The sequence below is a fragment of the Elephas maximus genome, chromosome 19 (assembly GCF_024166365.1).
Source record: "Elephas maximus indicus isolate mEleMax1 chromosome 19, mEleMax1 primary haplotype, whole genome shotgun sequence".
In the NCBI taxonomy this organism is placed as follows: domain Eukaryota; kingdom Metazoa; phylum Chordata; class Mammalia; order Proboscidea; family Elephantidae; genus Elephas; species Elephas maximus.
In genome coordinates, this window is record NC_064837.1 from 48,017,901 (window position 1) to 48,037,850 (window position 19,950).

Here is a 19,950-nt window from a genome sequence, read left to right on the forward strand (position 1 = left end):
TTTTTTTTTTTTATTTGAACTTATGTGTGATGCCTTGGTGAACTATTCGAGAAATATAAGTTGTGTATTTGGGAAATACTAAAACAGTTATTTCTTTTAAAGAAATTTTGCTTACACGTTCCCTACGTTAACTTTTTTTCAATCACTTGGCTTAGAGATACTTTTCCCTAGGAGTCTCTCATTTGCATATGCTGTTACTTTGTGAAAAATTTTAGGAGGGAAAGGAACAAGGAAGCTAAATAACAGCAAATTTTCCTCATAACTCATATTAAGAGCCTAATGCTTTGGCAATACACGATTAAGCACCTAGAAGAGATTTTTTTTCTAGACTTAGGTGGAAGTATTTTTGCAGAGTTTTGTGAAATATGTTTTAGTATTCATCTTCTAAGCTTTTATCTAGCTGTATTTCCTTGAATCAGGTCTCTATAGTTCTTTAAAATGGAACTCTCATTACGAACATTTGGAGTGACATGAAGAAGGTTCTTATTTTTCTATTAAAAAAAACCAAACCAAACCTGTTGCCATCGAATTGATTCCAACCCATAGCGACCCTACAGAACAGAGTAAAACTGCCCCATAGAATTTCAAAGGAGCACCTGGTAGATTCAAACTGCCAACCTTTTGGTTACCAGCCGTAGCACGTAACCACTACACCACCTTTAGCTGTCATCAATACTTAAAAAAAAAAAAAAATTAAAAAATCAAACAAACTAACAAGCACTCCCCCTTAGCTACTAAGTCAGTGGTTCTCACACTTGCCTGTACATTGTAATGACTTGGGTAGCTATAAAAAATATTGATGGCTGGGTCTCAGTCTTCATAGGTTTCAGTGTAATTGGTTTGGAATATGGCCCGAACATTAGAATTTTTAGTTTTCCAGGTGGTCCCAAGTTGTAGCTCAGTTTGAGAACCTTTGCACTAAAGAAACTTTCTCTGATCCCCTTCTCTTATCCGCCTTTTCCCACCAAAATTTGAGACCTTGCTCCCTCCTTTCTCAGCTGTCTGACCTTTCACCATAACATACACTCCAGTTGCTACATTCCTTAATAATGTATTTGTATGTAGTTCAGTTCCCAGTTTCACACATCATTAACAATGTGTGAAAACACTGATAGAAATATGAACATTTAGTAAAGGTGCGTATTTGATTAGATTTAGAAATACTAAATGTATCTATCCAATAATTTTATAGTACTGTTAGCAAATATGTTGATATAAATATTAAATTCCAAAGTAATACTTTATACTTCCTTGGATCAGTCAACTATTTGTTTAATTGGATTTTGAGTAATGGAATGATAATTGGTATTTATTCAAAGATTTCTGTAATGAAAACAAAAAAGTTATCACAAGTAATGGGGACAGTTTCCTTTATGTGGGTTGGGTGTGTGTGGGTGAAAACCAAATACAGACAAAGGCTTCTTTGCTTGGTAACTAACCTGAACGCACAGGTACTAATCAATCTGTAATGGGTATTTCGAAAGATTTTGGGACTGGTTTAGGTGTGGGAGAGAGGTTATCCCAAGTGTTGCTTAAAGCCCAAGCTCATGAAATTTTCTTTATATCCGGACTTGTGATTTCATTTCTCTCTGCTTGCTTCTCCTTAGTGAAATAGAGGCAATTATTTATTGATAGGGTGACAAACCATCCCATTTTGTCTTCAAATGAGGGGTTTCCTGGGCAAATGGAGATGAGTTGGCCACCCTGATTGACACAGTGAAAGTTAATAAGATATTAAGGTGATTTTAGATCCTTGGATAAAAAATTACACATATGTTATGAGGTACTATTACCAAATCATATATAAACTTACGGTAAATGGAAAGTTAATGATTGTTTTCTAAGTCCGGTATTATAACTTTCTCTTCACCTTGCCATATTTTAAAAAAATTCTTTGAAATATTTTGCTAGCAATGTTCAGAATTTATCTGGAGATAAACATGTATATTTGATGTACATTTCTTAGATTCCAAGAAGAGATAATAATGCCCCAAATAAAGTGAATTGGTGATTTTTTAGATCTGCTTTGAAACTATAGTAACCTCTTAACGTAAAGAAGTCTCTTAATACAATGACATAGAAAAAGAGAACAGATACATTCTACTATGAAATTGCTCTTGTCCAAAGCAGCATCGGAAGTCACTTCAGACAGATACTGCCTAATGAATTCTCATTGAAGATGTCTGTATGTTGGTTATTTTTGAGGTTCTTTGAAATAATCACACACTATACATTTATAATTTACACCAGAGAATTAATGCATTTTATTTTACACCGTGGGCTCTTCCTGATTCTTTTTGTCTCATTTCAGATTCTTAGGGGCTGGCTTTCTATTGTTTGGGAATTAGGAATCAGAAATACCAATTGTTGGCTTAAAGGGAAGGCTAATCTAGCTTTAACAGCTATGTCCAGGTTAGATAATACCAGAAGCAGTGTTTTCCAAGACAGTCTTACAATACAGGAAAAAAAAAAAAAAAAATATATATATATATATATATATATATATATGACATTACCAATACGTTAGACAACAATGGAGCTAAACGACACGCACTTTTAGTTTGTTAACAGCTGTTTAAGGAGTCAAGAGGCCCGAATCTAAACCCAATTGCATCAATTCAGTGAATGTTTGGGTAAAGCGCCTTTACCGCTCTGGGCCCCAGTTTGTCTATAAAATGGGGGAGTTCGACTAGCTTATTCCTATGGTCCCTTAAATTGCTACTATCCCATAATTCCATGTACAACATTCTGATGACATCTTGTGGGAAGTGTGGCTCTCTCCTCTTCTCCAGTGCTGCTCCTCTGTACTGGACTTGGAACGATGGCACCTGCTTCCAAGGACAGAGGTGCACAGTCTCAGCCACCTACGGCCACTCAGCCTAACACTCTGGGTCCTAAGAATTGCAATTTGGACCTTGGATGAGTTACTTCCCCTTTTAGAGTCTTAGTATCTGTTTGTAATATATATTTTTTCTTTTCTGAATTCCTTTCTCTAGCTTTAATGCTCTTTTAAGCCCTGAAGAGTTTCTTCTTCTTTTTTTAATGTGAGATGGGATAATTTCAGTGAGGCTTTCTGAGCCTCCCTTCTCAATTTTCCCCTTCTTCCAGCTGGCAGAGACCCTCCTGAGGACTCTGAAACCTTCATGAGCCATGTCTCCTCCCTGAGCCACATGAGTGCAGGGTAACAATTCTGATCAGTGTTCAGCTGCTATGGACACACTTAAGTCATTGAGGTCCCTCTGGATCTTTCGTGGGCAATGCTGAGAACCTCTGGTTAGGCCGAGACCTTAGGGTCCTATCTCTTGACATGACTTTTTTGGTTAGCAACCAGCTGCTTAACTACTGTGCCACCAGGGCTCCATGATATATATACACGTACATGTACATGTATGTATATGTGTGTGTGTGAGTGTGTGTATATATATACACATACATATATATATTTATATATATATACACACAATGTAGCTAGTGTGCAGTTTATTGGTTACAAAATAGATGTAGAACAATGGGAATCAGAAGACTGTAGTAGGAAAACAGAGCTCTAAACTCATAAGCTCATATTTTGATTAAAAAAATGCACCAATATATTTCAATCATTATAGAAAGTCAGAGAAAATCCAAGTTTTTGAGTTTGAGAACTCAAAGGGTACCTCTTAGGACTTCCCTGAGTGGCGGGACAAGGACTTTCCATTGAGAACAAATAGTTTTTACAACAGGCAAAAGCTTTTATTGGTCTCACACAGACTTTTGGATCTCATTCACTTGAGAAAGAACTATTCTTCCGTTGATGCTCTCCTGTGTGATGGCCTTGATCTTTGGAGCTGTAGACACTGAGGGGAAGAAGCAATGAAGAGGTCATTACCATGCTCCTTTCACCATCTGAACTGTACTTTCAGTTCCCTGCTCCCAGGACCTGAACTTCTGTGCCTTCCAAAGAATCACTAAGCAATGTGGCAGGCTCTTCTGAGTGAAAGGAACCTCACAAAGGAAAGACTTTCCTCCCATTCTCCAGAAAATGAATACGTACCGACAGTGTCACCTTCTAGAGATGAAGCCCTTAATCCCAGGCATGCCTAATGTAGAATCTAGTTTCTGACCAGAGAAGTCCTGTATGCCTGTGTGGGCTTTGTAGTGCTTAGACCACAGACTCTATGAGCTTACAAAGCACTAAATGCCCTTCTGGGCCCCTCATTTTAAGAAAGACCTTAATATACGCAAGTGGGCTGAGGGCAGTCACAGGTCTAGAAAGCATGCCAGATGAGGGAATGTTTATCATGGTCACTGTTCTCAAAAATATGACATTTTTGAATAAACACCTTGTTGACACATCAATAAACTGATTCCGGATCTGAGGGCAGAATTGAAAGCATTAATAGAAATACAAGGGAGAACTTTAAAATCAAAACTCTCCAACTGTCGACTGTGCCATCTTATAAAGTAATGGGTTCCCCATCCCTAGAGATGGATAAGGAGAGGCTGAAGGACCATCTGTCAGGATCTTATAGAGGGGTATCAGTTAGACCAGCTGTTATGTGACGATTCCTCCACCTCTGATTCTTTGAGTCTCCAATACCTTAGAACAATTTTACTACAAATTAATCAGCAAGTATAGCTTGTCCCAAACTGTGGTTCCCTGGAATTCCTCTGTGAGGTGGTAAAGGTAACCTGAGAAAAACAGGATTCCCAGGTCAAAGAAGTTTGGGAACACTGGGCTAAACAAATTACAATCTTCGTTGTTGTTTCTTTATCTTTCCTATTCCTTTTCTTGCCTGCAGAGAGCTTTCATATATATCTTTGAGGACGATATTGAAAGCTTACTTTGTTCTGTATGACATAATCTGTTGATTCAAAATTTCTGGCCTCCTGGGAGCAAAATTAACCAGTACATTTGAGAGTATGTAAGACTTTTTTCTTACCTTTCACACTTGACTTGGAGTCTTCTATTATCCTGTAAAAGTGGTAACGGTTAAAGTTCATTTTAGTATTAGCAGCAATCATAAAAACTCAGGATGAACTAACTTCCTTTGCCTTCTTGTAAATTCTCAGCTCTTTAATGAAGATAATTGTCCGAGGTGGGTTGTCACAAGGCTATGAGTTCCCGGGAAAATCTTCCTAGATCCAAAAGACAGTGGGTGCTGCCTCCAACTAACCCTGGGGTCAGGGGAAGTCCACCAAAACCTATGTTCCTTTCAGCTGGCTGTGGGCTTTGCCTCCACCCCCTTCTAGGCTCTGGGCTTCAAGCCTGAGACCCTTGGGCTCCTCAGACTGTTCAAAGTTTGGTCCAGTGACTTTTTATTTGTGCATTTTAAAATATCTTCTAAGGGGTACACACATTCTATGACCATGTGTGTACCCCTTATGTGGCCAGCTGCTGCAATTTCCCGGCGTGGTCAGAAATAATAGATTGAAAGCCTAGATATCTAAATCTCTTATGAATCTTTTCCTGCTGTTAGACTAAAACATTCCTTTTTTTGGAGCCAGAATTGTGTACCTTCCCACTGGGAAACACTACAGCCAAACCATCTTAGTTGTTTCTTTATACATATATTAATCCATTATTTTTAACTGTTCTGACCTCGAATTTTAGCATTTGTGGGAGTGATGCCGTAGCTGACTAATTCACTCTTGTTGCTTAATGAAATACAGCCTGACGTAAATATCTTCAGGAGAAATTCAACATGAAACATTTCTTCTCTAGAGTGACAATTGGTTATAGACACTGTCAGAGACATGAATGCAAACACAAGTTGGATGCCCCTTGTTTGCATTCCTCTTCTCCCGCCAGCCCTTGCCTTACCCTTCACTCTCTCCCTCCAGAAGCTGGCGATAGGTGGCAATCTCCTTCTCGAGGTGTGTTTTGATGCCTAGGAGGACCTTGTATTCGTTGTTCTGCCGCTCCAGGTCATGGCGGAGGTGCCTCAGTTCCTCCTCGTAGTGGGAGATGATCTGTTGCATGTCCTGGAGCTGGTAGGTGTACCGTGACTTGGTTTCTGACAACATGTTTTCCAAAGCAGATTTCTGAAAGAGGAAATGATATTGAAGATTGAAGAATTGATTGCGTCGGTAACATGCCCTTATTGAAGACTTAGAATAGGTTGAGCCTTCTCATAAGTGTTGTGGTAGCTGCTGGGGATACAAAGATGAGAAGGAGGTTGACATACAGGTTTGGGGCTTGGGTAATCTGGAGTTGACCTATGTCGAGACTTCGGAAGCCCCATTTTTTTGTGCATAAACCCTTGTATCAGGGAACTGTTGGCCACTGATCTGCACTCCTGTAGTGTTTATTGTCTATCATTTGGGATTGGGCGTATACTGCCTTGAACTGACCTGATGTTTACCTTCTACATGTATATATTTTTTCCCCTCTGGTAAATAGAAATTATGGGGGTCTAGAACTTTTCCATCCCAAAACACCATGTGGCTTCACCATTGGGCACTTGCAAGCTGTGTGACCTTGGCCAATTTATTTCACCATTTGTAGCTTTAGTGTCCTCATTGCTAACATGGGGCTACTAAGACCTACCTGGGAAGGTTAACGTGAAGATTAACAACATCTAATATACTTAACTACCTAGCACAACATCGGGCACAAAGTGGACACTCAGTAAATGATAGCTCTTATTATCATTCTCATCATGAGCAATTTGGATGGAAAGTGGAAAGTGAGAGTTGTTCCCAGGGAGTTGAGCAGCTGGGGTTGGGAAGAGAGGTCAAGGAAGGCTTTGTGGAGGAGGTGGTACCAGGCCCAGGAATTTCATAGTCCAGACTCACCCTGCTGCAGTGCGCCTGCAGGTCAATCTCCAGGGCCTGGAAAGTCCGCTTCAGCTCATGGATGTCACTTTGGTTGCTCTGAACAACTGCCGGAGTGGTCACCTCCTGGGACATGGCTGCAGACTGTAAGACCAAGCAAAGGGCAGAGACATTGGCAATGGGACCACATGGCAATAGCACCTTTAGGATGTTTGAGCACCTTTCTCTTACCTGCTCTTTAAACCAAGTGTCTAAATCTTGATGCTTCTTTTTTATTATAGACTCATATTCCTGCCTCATATCCTCCAGGATCTTAAGCAAATCTTCCCCTGGGGTTGTATCCACCTTCACATTGACCTTGAAGTCATTTGGCGCATGCTGTTTCTCCACTTCCTGTTTAATAACAGAGACAGAAAAGGAATCATTTCTGACAATTGGCGGGGGAGGTATATTGATTGGGAGGAGTAAGGGAGTATTTTAAAAATTATGTTTCTGTGGTTGCTACCCTTTCACTGGTTGTATTTTGTTTCTCAGTTATTATTTGTTGATGACAAAACATTATATGATTTTTTTCTCTTATAATTTTATAAGGCAAAGAATAACACTAGACAGGTAATTAAATGGCCTTTGTGACTACTACTTAATCCCTGGTTGAAAAACATTTCAGAAATAATTATGCTTACGTAGCGCATGAAGTCCTGCTTAGGAAATGTTGTTCATTGGTGATGTGGTTACGTAATTAAGCAGTTGAACATTTCAGGTTGTAGGCCAAAGGTTTTGAGAAGCAGTTCAATAACCCAAAGCCAAAGGGTGTAGAGGCTTTTAAAAAATCTTGTCAAACGCACTAGGACTCAGTAGGGCTAACGCCCAGAGGATTTCATGAAAACTAAGCAGCCGCAGGAAAGGTTTAATTAACAATCATTGTCTAACCAACTATTCAGAAACAGGGCCTCTTTGATGTTCAGAAACAATTTTGTTTGCCTAAAATGGGGATTGTTTCTCTATCATCTTATCAGACTTTCGGGGAATTTAGATGGGTGGTGACTTTTGAAAAGTCAGTTAAATGCTTCTGGAAATTAGGATTCTTAATTTTTGCCACTCATTTTATTCAGCTTGGCCACTGTTCCATTACCCTTATTCTCTTGTCCTCCAATTTGCTTCACATTGGGTCAATAAAGGAAGTTCAGTCTGAGACATTTATTCTTACAGTATCATATTCAAAAACAAGTCTAGGTAAACATTATGGGTTAGCAAAATTGTTGACCAATTCATCATGAATTTTGATTGACCTTTGGCTGTTGTATTTGACATCTAAGAAGATAACCTTGAAGTTGGGAAACATGAGATATTTATGTCGTTTTTTTGTAATTCTTTGGAGTCCCTAGGTGGTAGAGATGGTCACTGTGCTCAGCTGCTCACCAAAAGGTTGGTGGTTTGAATTTACCCAGAGATGCCTCGGAAGATGTGGTGATCTATTTCCAAAAACTCAGCCACTGAAAACCCTGTGGAGCACAATTCTACTGTGACACACGTGATGTCAGCATGAGTCGGAGTTAACTCGATGTCAAGGGGTTTTTAATTTGGTTTCTAATTCTTCAGGTTGAAGGACAATAGGACTGGCATCCAAATGGTGGTGTCTGTAGCTGTTGAATTGCCCTGAAGTATGTAGGTTAATGTTTTCCTGGGGGAGTCCTACCTGCTCATGGTGCTTCTTCATCAGGATGAGCTCTTTCCTCATTCCCTCGACCTCCTGTTCCAGGTCTGTCGTGACAATGGTCAGATCATCCAAGGTCTTTCGGAGACCCTCAACTTCAACTTCCAAGTCTTTCTTGAAGGACTGTTCATTTTCATACCTGTGGTTAGAAGAAAGGGAAGAGTATACCTGTTCTTGGAAGACTGTGTATAAGGAGCCCCCCTCAGTTAAGAGGTGAGGCTACTACTTTTTAGGTTTCATGACAGCAAGTGCATACATGTCGTGCATTCTTTGTATGTCTGTTCCATGCCACATTTTTCTATAATTCTGACTCAATGTTAGTTCTTTAATGATAGCAAGACCAGAGTAATAAACAGCCACATGCCCATCATCTAGACTTAGCAACCATGAACATTTTGCCATATTTATTTCCTCTATATTCTTTGCTGAAGTATTTTAAAGTTCATTGTGGACATTATGGGATGTTTCTGGGTGGTGGAAATGGTTCAGTGCTTGGATACTAACCACAAAGTTTGGCAGTTCAAATCCACCCAGAGGCACCTAGGAAGAATGGTCTGGTGATCTACTCTGACAGTTATGAGGTAAGTTTTCCTTTTGCAACAACAACAACAATAAAAACAATGTAACAACAAACAAACACAACATTGTCAAGAAGGAACTTACTTGAGGCTGAAGTCATCCACCGCCATCCTGGCATTGTCAATGAGTACAATGACCTGAGCATTGTTTATTTTACCATCCATTATCTGTAAAAGATAAACCAAGGGTCATTTCCAGTTGGACACACTCACACAGGAGAGCTGCATTTCTGCCCTCTAGTTTCCTGGGTATATTATTTATTAGCATAGACAACTGTTCTTCGTGGAGGTAAAACAATGAGTAATCAAAGCAATAAATATTTTTTGAGCACCTACTAGGTGTGAAGCACAAAAACGATTTCATGGTAAAGAAAAAAGATATGATCTGCAGTCAATTTCACTGTCTTTTTTTACACGGATATAACTGCTGAAAGAATACTTTAAAAGGAAGGGGAAAGACTGATTATTCAGAACGCCTTTTAACTTTCTAATATCATGAATATGTCTTTGCATTTTGCTTGTGCTTATCTGCATCTGAAGATGTAAAACAGAGTTTAAGCTCTGATCCGTTTTTTATTGTGAATATTAGTTCATATCTCTGAAAGGATAATTATTATTTTAAATGAACATAATTCTTCCTTGTGATGGCACCGTGTTTTTGACCAGTGTTATTGAAGCCCTGACAGACTAGTTTTAGATGTATTTTATGATAGTCATCACAGAGCACTTCTTTTTTTTTTGCTCAGTGTCTACAGCCATACATATAACTTGAGAAACACGCATGTGCTTGTAACTTTTGCCATGATCAGAATGCCCCAATGGTAGCTATTAAAATATTAACTGAAATAATTCTTTACCATCTAATGAAGCAGCTTAATAACCTTTAGTTTTGTTAAAGTCTCCACTTAAAGGCTTTCACTAGATGTTTATATACTTTTTTTCACATTAAAAAGAGAAATATTGCTGAAAGTGTTTATCTAAGCGATTGTTTATACATACGTGATTTGTAAATACTTCTAGTACATAATAGTCGAGAAATAGTGCACACGTGATACATGTCTTTGTCTTAAATAGGGTGGAAAATGTCTCAAAGTCAAAAGTCTTATATTGGATAGAATGGTGAACTAGAACCAGGCAGGTTTTGGTTCTGGCTGTGTTCCTTACCATCAGTGTGACTGTGGGCCAGTCACCGGGCTTCAGCTTCATCATCCTTTAAATGAGGCCTTTGTACTGGGAACAGACTTAGACCTTAGAAGTCCCAGCTCTAAACATTGGTAATTCAGTTGGAGCCAGAGAATCCTGTGACATTTCCTTTGTATTTATACAGTGAATTTCTTTATTTAGAAAGGATTTTCTCAGGACAAAGTTATACTTCAATACAAAGGCACCTTAAAAAAGATCTGGTCCTGTTTAAAGCTCCACTGATTTCATGGAATTTGGTGTCATGAATGCACAATAGCAGGATTCAGAGGTGGTAAGAATACTGGGTCTGGAACCTGAAGAGTGGGGCTGGGATCCTGCTCCCACTCGTGATTAACCAACATTGTCTGAGTCTCAATTTCTTCATAAAAAATAATAGCTACTTCATCAAAGAGTTTTCGGAATTACGTTAGAAGAGATGACATAAAATAACATAAAATATTTAGCATATTCTTTGCACACTGTAGACACTTCAAAAAATTAGTTGACACTGAATTAATTCAGTTGTTGTTGTTAGGTGCCCTCGAGTCAGTTTCTACTCATAGCTACCTGTGTACAACAGAACGAAACACTGCCTAGTCCTGTGCCATTCTCAAAATCGTTATTATGCTTGAGCTCACTGTGTCAATCCATCTCATTGAGGGTCTTCCTCTTTTTCGATGACCTTCCACTTTACCGAGCATGCTGTCTTTCTCCAGGGACGGATCCCTCCTGATAACATGTCCAAAGGTCCGTGAGATGTAGTCTCACCATCCTTGTTTCTAATAAACATTCTGGCTGTACTTCTTCCAAGACAGATTTGTTCATTCTTTTGGCAGTCCATGGTATATTCAATATTCTTCACCAACATCACAATTCAAAGGCATCAAAATTAGCTCAGAAAAATGTGAATTATATAATTTTCTTTTTTTAAATCCAGCACTTTCGTAATTAGAACCAATATCCTCAAGGACTAGGTTTTTTTTTTTTTTTTAAAGCTTTTTTTTTTTTTTTTTTTGCTTACTTGTACACTGAGTTAGTCTGTTTCCTGAAAAAAAAAATCAGCCTTTGAAAACCCTATGAAGCACAATTCTACTCTGACGCACATGGGGGGGTCGCTATGAGTCAGAGTCAATTCGTTGCCAGCTGGATATGAGGTACTGATTGACATCCAGAAAAACCATACCATAAATTCCACAGAATTAGGAAATCAAAAATACCATCTGTGGGGTTATTTGACTTTTGGGAGTTAAACTGATAATTTGTCAATTGCAAAGCCATGTCAATAGTCTAATTTCCCAAGCCAGCATTCTCATAGTACATGAGTGATGAGTTCTGAAATGCATTTGATAAAGATCCCATTTAAAAACTGGGATTTCCAACTGTTTGAGCATTCTTAATACAATATTATGAGAGAGCCACTATTTCTGAAACATCCTTTATAGTAATGAATGGATGAAGATAGACTGAGAAGTAAGATATGAGGCATGGATTTTACATTGTACGTTGTAATTAAGTACCTGGACTCACCCCAAGGTTGTTAGTTCGTGCTTTTAAAAGATACGGTTGGTGTGTTAGTGTAGCATCATTGGTGCCGGGTGCAAAAGCTACTAGACAGACGAAAATAGAATTTTTGATGGTAAACCAAAATGCCAAATATTGAGAGCCATTAGGGGGATTTATGTATAAAATCCCTATGACTAGGTCCAATTCTGTGTTTCAAAGGGATTGACTTAATTTTTGAACTCAATTTCTTATACTCTTTTTGGATAATATTTAATAACCCAAAAAGAGGGGAGGGACTGTGTATTAGTCAGAGCACTTCAGCAAGTCCCAGGAAGGGCTTCCAGCAGCAGGCAGCTGTGTGACCTCTTGGGAGGGTGGTCCTCTGTTCTCTTGTCTGCAAACTGGGAATGTGGGGTTAGATAGACAATCCCAATTTCAAAGAGTTGCTTTCTTCAAACAGAAAATACGACTGAATTAACAAAACCAGAAAAGAAACATGTGTGGTATTTGAAGCTGAAGAAGCTCCATATTTAATCTTAGAGCCCAGAATCCTGGGCTGCCTGTAGAATGGGCAAGCTGTTCCCTCCTCCTCATTGTCACCTTTCGTTTTTCTCAATTGTGTCCCAAAGAATTTAGACAATCACTTGGTCTCAGCCTCATCTGTAAATACCTATTTTGTAGAGTTTTGAGATAAAGAGATATGAAATATGCTTTATATGATTAAAATGCACATGTGATGTGTTATCTTTATTAATAATGTTATTTATGCAGGGGGTAGCCTAGTCCGCACCACATTGCAGTGGGAAATTCGAGGTCATTGCAAAGAAGATCTTTGTTAGACTCCCACCTCTGCTTCTTGCTGGTGGCTTTGGATACCTCGTTTAATTTTTCTGAGCTTCAGTTTCTTTACGGGCTTGTTGTGTGAGATAAATCAGCACGCTCTCATCATTGCAGAAGGCTCTATTGATATGTAGATTAAGTGCCCAGCATGGTGCCTGGTGCACAAAAGGTGCTCAATAAATGCTTCCCTCCGCCTTTTCCCATTTGCTCTTTTTCTCTTCTGTCAGCTAATAAATGATTTGACCACATTTCTTTTGGGAGTCATGTTCTCAGGTGTCCATTTTAAAAAATCTTCTACTCTCTCCATTTGAAAACTAAAACACCTTTATTAAACAGATCTGGTATGGCGAAGATGGCTGAGTCACCTTGTTTTCTTGGGAAAGGGAGCCATGCACTATATAGTTAAGGTAATTACACAGTCAGGCATTAGGGTGATTATTCTATAATTAGGATTCATTACTAGGACAGAGTTATACTATCTTGATTGATTCTTCCTACATTCAGGCCAAGGACAGCTGGGTGTTTTGAAATAATGTAGTGTAAATACCAGAAACCTGTGATGCCCTTGCCAGGGTAGGTTAAGTCATGACCTTACAGAGAATTTTCTGGGAGTGCCTTATATAGGAGGAAGGTTACGTAGTTTTAAAAATAACTAACGAAGTGACCACATTCCCTCTACTTCTAGTTAGTGTACGTGAACTTAACTTTTTAGATGTTTGGTTGAAAAGTCATTTATTTTCTAGAAAAAGTCCTTCATAACCCATCCCGACTCTTAAGATTCTATAATTACGCTCATTTTACTCTTTTTTTTCTAGAAACGTGTCATTCTCAGCCTTGTGAGCAACTCTATGTTCTAGCAGCCCACAGGGATGTCAGAATGACATCTGCTAGTGAAGTGACAGCTTTTAAGTGTGATCGCCAAAATGGTATAACTCAGTCTTTCACGGGTGGATATAACCACTCCGTCTCTGGGACTTTGAGGTGGAGCTGATGGTTGTGATGGAAATGTCAGTCTTCACTTGTGTCTTGTGCACCGAGCATACAAACTGAATATTGGCTCTTATTATTTCTACATTTTTGGATCATACGTGATACTGGACACTTAGGCCAGCAGGTTGCCTTACATTTTTTAGATTTCTGTTTTTTGGTGAAAAATCAGGTAGTCTCATTTTCAAATAGCCTTAGCATTTCTGTAAATTTGCTGCCTTTACTTCCCACATAATTTATGTATAGAAGATAAATTATACAAAACAGACTTGCGAAAGCCCGAATTTAAGGTATAAAGAAGATAAAACCTTCAAATACCTTTGTGCACAATTACTTTGAGCTCACCTGCCATTTTCCTACAAATTGTCTTCTGTACTGATTTCTCCTCCCGAAGATCCCCTGGAAATGCAGCTAGCTGCATCTCCAGCCCCAGGGTCTCCCAGGACCTTACCTGTTCCTGTAGACGACTGATGTTTTCCTCATATTGAGAGTAATCTCGCTTCTCCCCGCGATCCCTTTGCTGATGCCACTCCAGGATGTGAGTTTCCAGCTTCACGTTGGCTTCCTCTAGGGCCTGCACCTTCTCCAAGTAGGAGGCCAGCCGGTCATTGAGGTTCTGCATGGTCTCCTTCTCATTTCCTCCTAGGAGGGAACTGCCTCTTATGGACCCCCATGACCGTCTAGGGGGCAGGCAGCTTGGCCTCGTGGAGGACAGGGAGATGCGGACGCCCCCTGCACCACCATGGACACTGGGAGCTCGGGGGCACCTCCCTGGCCGGCCCCAACCTCCTCCTGTGCCGTGGAGGAAGACTGAGGGGGTCTGGCTGAAGCTGCGGCTGAAGTTCATGGTCCCATCTGCATGTGGGGCTGGACTGGCTCTGCTCTGCTCCCTGGCACCACAGAGCTGAGCCGCCCCAGACTGCCCTGGATGGTTTTATGCCCTTTGCTGTGGGAGTTCCCTTCTCTGACAACTGTACCAACAAGATCTTATCATTGTGCAACAAGTGTTTCCTCTTGGTCAATCGGCAGTGCCCCAGGCTTACACACATTGTTGTTGTTTAGAGCCACATCAATGTGCCAGTTAGTTCCTCCCTTCCAGTTGTAACTGGAGGTGTGGCTCACAACCCTAGGTGGGTATTAGTCTCAGTTGTCTTACTAATCTTTCAGCGTAGTTCACAAAAGGGTTATTTGGCCTGGTATAAATTTCCTTCTAAGAAATAGAAATTAAACACACATGCACACATATGCACCCACACATATATACCCCAGCTGTACAGGGAGGGCGGGGGAGAGGGACTCATAAGAGCAGAGACAGATCAGAATGGAATCTTAGATCCTGGAATAAAAACACTTGCACTGAGGAAATGGAAAATGGTCTGAAGATCTGATGTCTTGGCAGCAGTCACTATTTGATGGAAAGTAATTTCAAAGGAATTACCCTTTAGAACCAACCCTCAACTGCAATTAATTAATTAATGGCCATGACTTCCACTTCCAGGTGCCTTTCATCCCAGCACACCTCAAAACTAAACAAAGTCGACAATGCTCAGGACTGCCCTTGGCCTCTGGGCAGAACACAATGGTTGCTTAACTGCCCAGCGGCCCTGCTTCGCAGCTGAACTTGGAATAGTTGGGCTCCTGTAGAGGGGATGGGGGAAAACAGGAAAGGTGCCATGGACTGTCTACTGCACTTGATGAATTTTACACTTTGTCTGCCAAGGTAAAGGTTACGGATGAATAAAAAAGTTGGTTGGGGGCGGGGAACCATGTGCTGGTTAGTGGTGACTAGATTTAAAGGGAACTTAGAAATGAAATGCCAGCACTGAGGTGACTTCAGTGTTTCTTGGTCCAAGTCACTTACAGATGAGGAAACTGAGGCCTGTAGAGGGGATATGGCAAGTGACAGAGCCAGGGCAGAATTCTTTTTGCCACATAGCGCTTAACTATAAGTTGAAGTTGACTTGGTGGCACCCAACAACAACAACTGTAAGTAAATTTGTCGGCATAATATTCCTTTATTATCTCCTTTTTTTTATCTCCTTAAATGCTCAGGAGATCAGTAGTGATGGCCTCTCTTTCATTTCTGATATTAGTAATTTGTGACTTCTCTTTTTTTCTTGGTTAGCCTGGATAGAAGCTTACCAACGTTATTGCTCTTTGCAAAGAACCAGCTATTGGTTTCATTGATTTTCTCTGTTGTCTTTCTGTTTTCAGTTTCATTGGTTTCTGCTCTAATTTTTACTATTTCTTTTTTTCTGCTTTTTTTTTTAAATTTACTCTTCTTTTTCTAGTTTCCTAAGGTGGAAACGGAAACCCTGGTGGTGTAATGGTTAAGTGCTACGGCTGCTAACCAACAGGTCAGCAGTTCGAATCCGCCAGCCACTCCTTGGAAACCCTATGGGGCAGTTCTCTCTGTTCTATAGGGTCTCCATGAGTCGGAATCGACTCGACGGCACTGGGTTTGGTTTGGTTTCGGAAGGTGGAAATTTAGATTATTGACGTGAGATCTTCTTTTCTAGCATATGCAATTAATGCAATGACTTTCTCCCTAAGCACTGCTTTTGCTGTATCCCCCAAAATTCTGACAGGTTATATTTGCATTTAGTTCAAAATATTTTTAATTTCTCTTGAGACTTCTTCTTTGACCCACGTATTATTTAGTGCTATTATAATAGACATATGGTGCTCCTTGGAAAACTCTATGGGGCAGTTCTACTCTGTCCTATAGGGTCGCTATGAGTCGGAATTGACTTGACGGCACTGGGTTATTATAATAGAGTTGAATCTTCGTGGAGTCCTTCACAATATTTCTCTTTCATAATGGTAATGGGACTGTCCGGTTTATATAGCACTTTGATATTCTTTATTTAATCCTCAAAACAACTTATTTTTTTCCTTTTTCTTTTTATTGTATTTTAGATGAAGGTTTACAGAACAAACTAGTTTCTCATTAAACAGATAGTACACATATTGTTTTATGACATTGGTTAACAACCCCATGACATGTCAACACTCTCCCTTCTCAACCTTAGGTTCCCTATTACGGCCTTTCCTGTCGCCTCCTGCCTTCTAGTTCTTGACCCAGGGCTGGTGTGCCCCTTGAGTCTTCTTTTTTTTTTTATGGGCCTGTCCAATCTCTCGTTGAAGGGTAAAACTCAGGAGTGACTTCATTACTGAGCTGATAGGGTGTCCAGGGGCCGTACTCTCAGGGTTTCTGCAGTCTCTGTCAGGCCAGCAAGTCTGATCTTTCTTTTTGAGTTAGAATTTTGTTCTGCATTTTTCTTCAGCTCTGTCTGCGACCTTCTATAGTAATCCTTGTCAGAGCAGTCAGTAGTGGTGGTAGCTGGGCACCATCTAGTTGTACTGGACTCAGTCTGGTGGAGGCCATGATAGATGTGGTCCATTAGTCCTTTGGACTCATCTTTCCCTTGTATCTTTAGCTTTCTTCATTCTTTCTTTCTCTGAAAGGGGTGAGACCGGTGGAGTATCCTAGGTGGCCGCTCACAGGCTTTTAAGACCCCAGATGCTACTCACCATAGTAGAATGTAGAACATTTTCTTTATAAACTGTGTTATGCCAATTGAGCTAGATGTTCCCCAAGGCTATGGTTCCCCACAGCCCTCAGCCCAACAGTTTGGTTCCTCAGGGAGTTTGGATGTATCTGCGATGCTTCCATGACCTTGCTTTGTACCAGTTCACAACAACTCTTGATGTAGGCAGGCAAGGGTTACTGTCCCATTTTATAGATAAGGAATCAGGAGGTCATAGAAGTGCAATGATTATGAGCTGATTTGAATGTATGGAATGTAATTCAGCACACAGATTCTGAGGTGTCACTGCCTTTGCGGTATGTGGTTTCCTCTGCCTGGAAAGTCATTCCCTGTGCTACCCAACCCTGTTCCATGACCTTTGAGTCATAGATCAAGGGTTACTTCCTTTAACAATAATTTCCTCAATTCTGCTGCATGACTTGGGCATCCCTGATACGAGGAAACCCCTCTTCTGGATTCCAAGATCATTCAGAGGGACAGACAGCTTGTCATCCTCCTCCCACCCCACAACCATGGAAGCTGGGAGTCCCTAGCTGGGATAGAATCCCTAGCTGGGGTGGAGTCCACCCCAAATTATTGTATGATAGTGCTAGACAAGATTGGGGATAAACAATCTTTTCTTTACTATCATACAGTGATTTTCCTTGTGACTTCTAATGTGTGAAGTTCCATTGGATTTTAAAAGAAATAATGGTTTTATTTTTTTGTAAAAATGATATAAGCTTGTAATAAAAAAGTCAAGTAGTATATGAAAGTACAAGAAAAAAAGATTAAAAACTCAGACATAACCACTGGTAAAATTTGGTGAACATCATTTCAAATACTCTCTGTGTATATATTGATAGACATATGGATGACTAGAATAATTTCAGGAAAATGAGTTCATATAATTTATTGCATTTTAGAAAGAAATAAGTTAATTAAAAATTTTAATTGACAAATAAACTAAAATGAAAGTTACTTTAGTTACATGTTTTCTGTGGGATTTTAAAACTTTAATTCATATTCTTTTAAATTTTACATTTTTTAGAAGATTAAAATGACTGTAAAAGCCAATATTTGTAGGATCGAAATTGGAAAGGTCAACAAGAAGTCTTCTGTTATTCTGCTTTAGATAGGCCAACAGCAAATTGCTGAGCTTATCTTTAAAGAACTCAAAATATGAAGGCTCCCACTGCATTCTCAGTAGATGGCTAACACTTAAACACCGTTTTGATCGATGAGCATTTTGCCTGCAATATGGTTTCATGAACTTTTTTCTCAGATTATTCAGAATCTCAATCATTTTTCTTTGTATGACTTTCCAACGAAATTTGTAATTTTCACATTTGGTTTATCTTTCTGATGAACTGAGTTGTTGTCATTAAAATGGCGTGGATATTTTGTCGGGGAGGTTTGTGGTGAGTGAACGTGGGGTTGTACGTGGGTGTATTAGGGATCAGAAGGGAGACCCTACAACTGTTAGCCGTCATTAACTGGGAGCACGGTTTGTGCCTTGCAATGACAATCATTTCTCACTGAAGCATCCTGTAGGCACCCTGTTCTTTATAGTGAAAGAAGAATGGCAAAAACAATTCCCCAAATAGGTTTTTACTATGCATGACATTTCAGAACAGACGAATAGTAGATCTTCAGGCACAATTGCTAGGTCATTACCCTATGATTTGGAGGATCATATAGAAAGATTAGAGGTTTGTAGAAACAAGCCACAGTTTCTGCGCTGACAGCAGGTCAGACATTTTATAAGTACCTAAGTTTATCAAACTGTGGCCCAGTAGAAATAAACTATTTTCTTATATTTTGATTTGTCCAGGAAAAAGGGGCCATCCCATAGAAGATTTGAGTTAACATGGATTCAATATAATACTTCAGGCTAGGAGAGGAAAGGGGTCAGCTTATAGTTGCTTCTAAATGGTATCTGAATATAGGTATCAACATACAAAGAAAAATAATAGAAGACACATGCAAAAAAAAAAGTTAAGAGTATAGAAGGACGTTTTCTCAAATGATAGCTAATGGTGCAACTATGGTGGAAAGCCTTCTTTGTTTGAGTTTTAAAAATAAAAAAATTAGGAAAAGATGAGGAGGGGACAGAGTCTTGTAAGTTGTCACAAATGAATAGCATTGGGGGCCTTAGAGAAGAACTAGAACATTTGAAGAGGCAGAGATTACAGAAGAGAGAAAAACAACATATTTCAATTAACTGGTCTGTATTGATAGAAATACAAGTCAGCAAGTACTTATTAGGGTCCTACTCTGTATTGACATAATTCTAAGTGATCCGGAACGTATTAAAAAGGTGAAAGACATGTTTGCTGCACATACTGTATGTCAAACAACTGCCTAATTATCCCACCACTTAGTTGTAAGGAGGCTTAAAGGCCAAAGCTATGGGTGACTCATCTTTAATTCCCCAATACTTTCAGCTTATGGAAGGCTCTCAATAAATGCTTGTTAAGCTTGATCTTGGGAAGAATATAAAGCAGTACTAGATTGTGTGGAATAGATTAAAAGAAACAGAAACGAGAAGAAAAGAGAGATGACATCAGTAGGTGTAGTTAAGGAAGATAAACTCTCCAAAGAAATGGTTGGCTATAGAAGACCAAAGACTGACACTTGCGGGACTGTCATAGTTCGGCAGGAGGAAGAGGTCCCAGGCAATAGAGTCAGAAAGAATAGGTGGAAAGAAAATATAGATCCTGTAGAATTTCCCAAATTCTGGATTGTATTATTTCATCCTCATAGTATTTTTAAAAACATGTTCCTCTGAGTTCTGTATTTCTTGTAAACTAATAGACCTAAAGGTTTTTATTAGATTCAGGTTTGATTTTTTTTTTGCAAG

The 19,950-nt window shown here is 39.6% G+C and overlaps 1 protein-coding gene across 1 annotated transcript; it reads right to left on the minus strand.

Annotated features, from left to right (window-relative positions):
* Positions 1-3,603: 3,603 nt before the first annotated feature.
* KRT23 (keratin 23) lies at positions 3,604-14,492 on the minus strand. The gene is made up of 8 exons (XM_049860964.1): positions 14,009-14,492; positions 9,131-9,213; positions 8,450-8,606; positions 6,985-7,146; positions 6,775-6,897; positions 5,801-6,021; positions 4,920-4,951; positions 3,604-3,833 (listed from the first exon to the last, which is right to left on the minus strand). The coding sequence occupies exons 1-8, from the start codon at positions 14,402-14,404 to the stop codon at positions 3,739-3,741; spliced, it is 1,269 nt and encodes a 422-aa protein (XP_049716921.1). The 5' UTR covers positions 14,405-14,492; the 3' UTR covers positions 3,604-3,738.
* Positions 14,493-19,950: the final 5,458 nt, after the last annotated feature.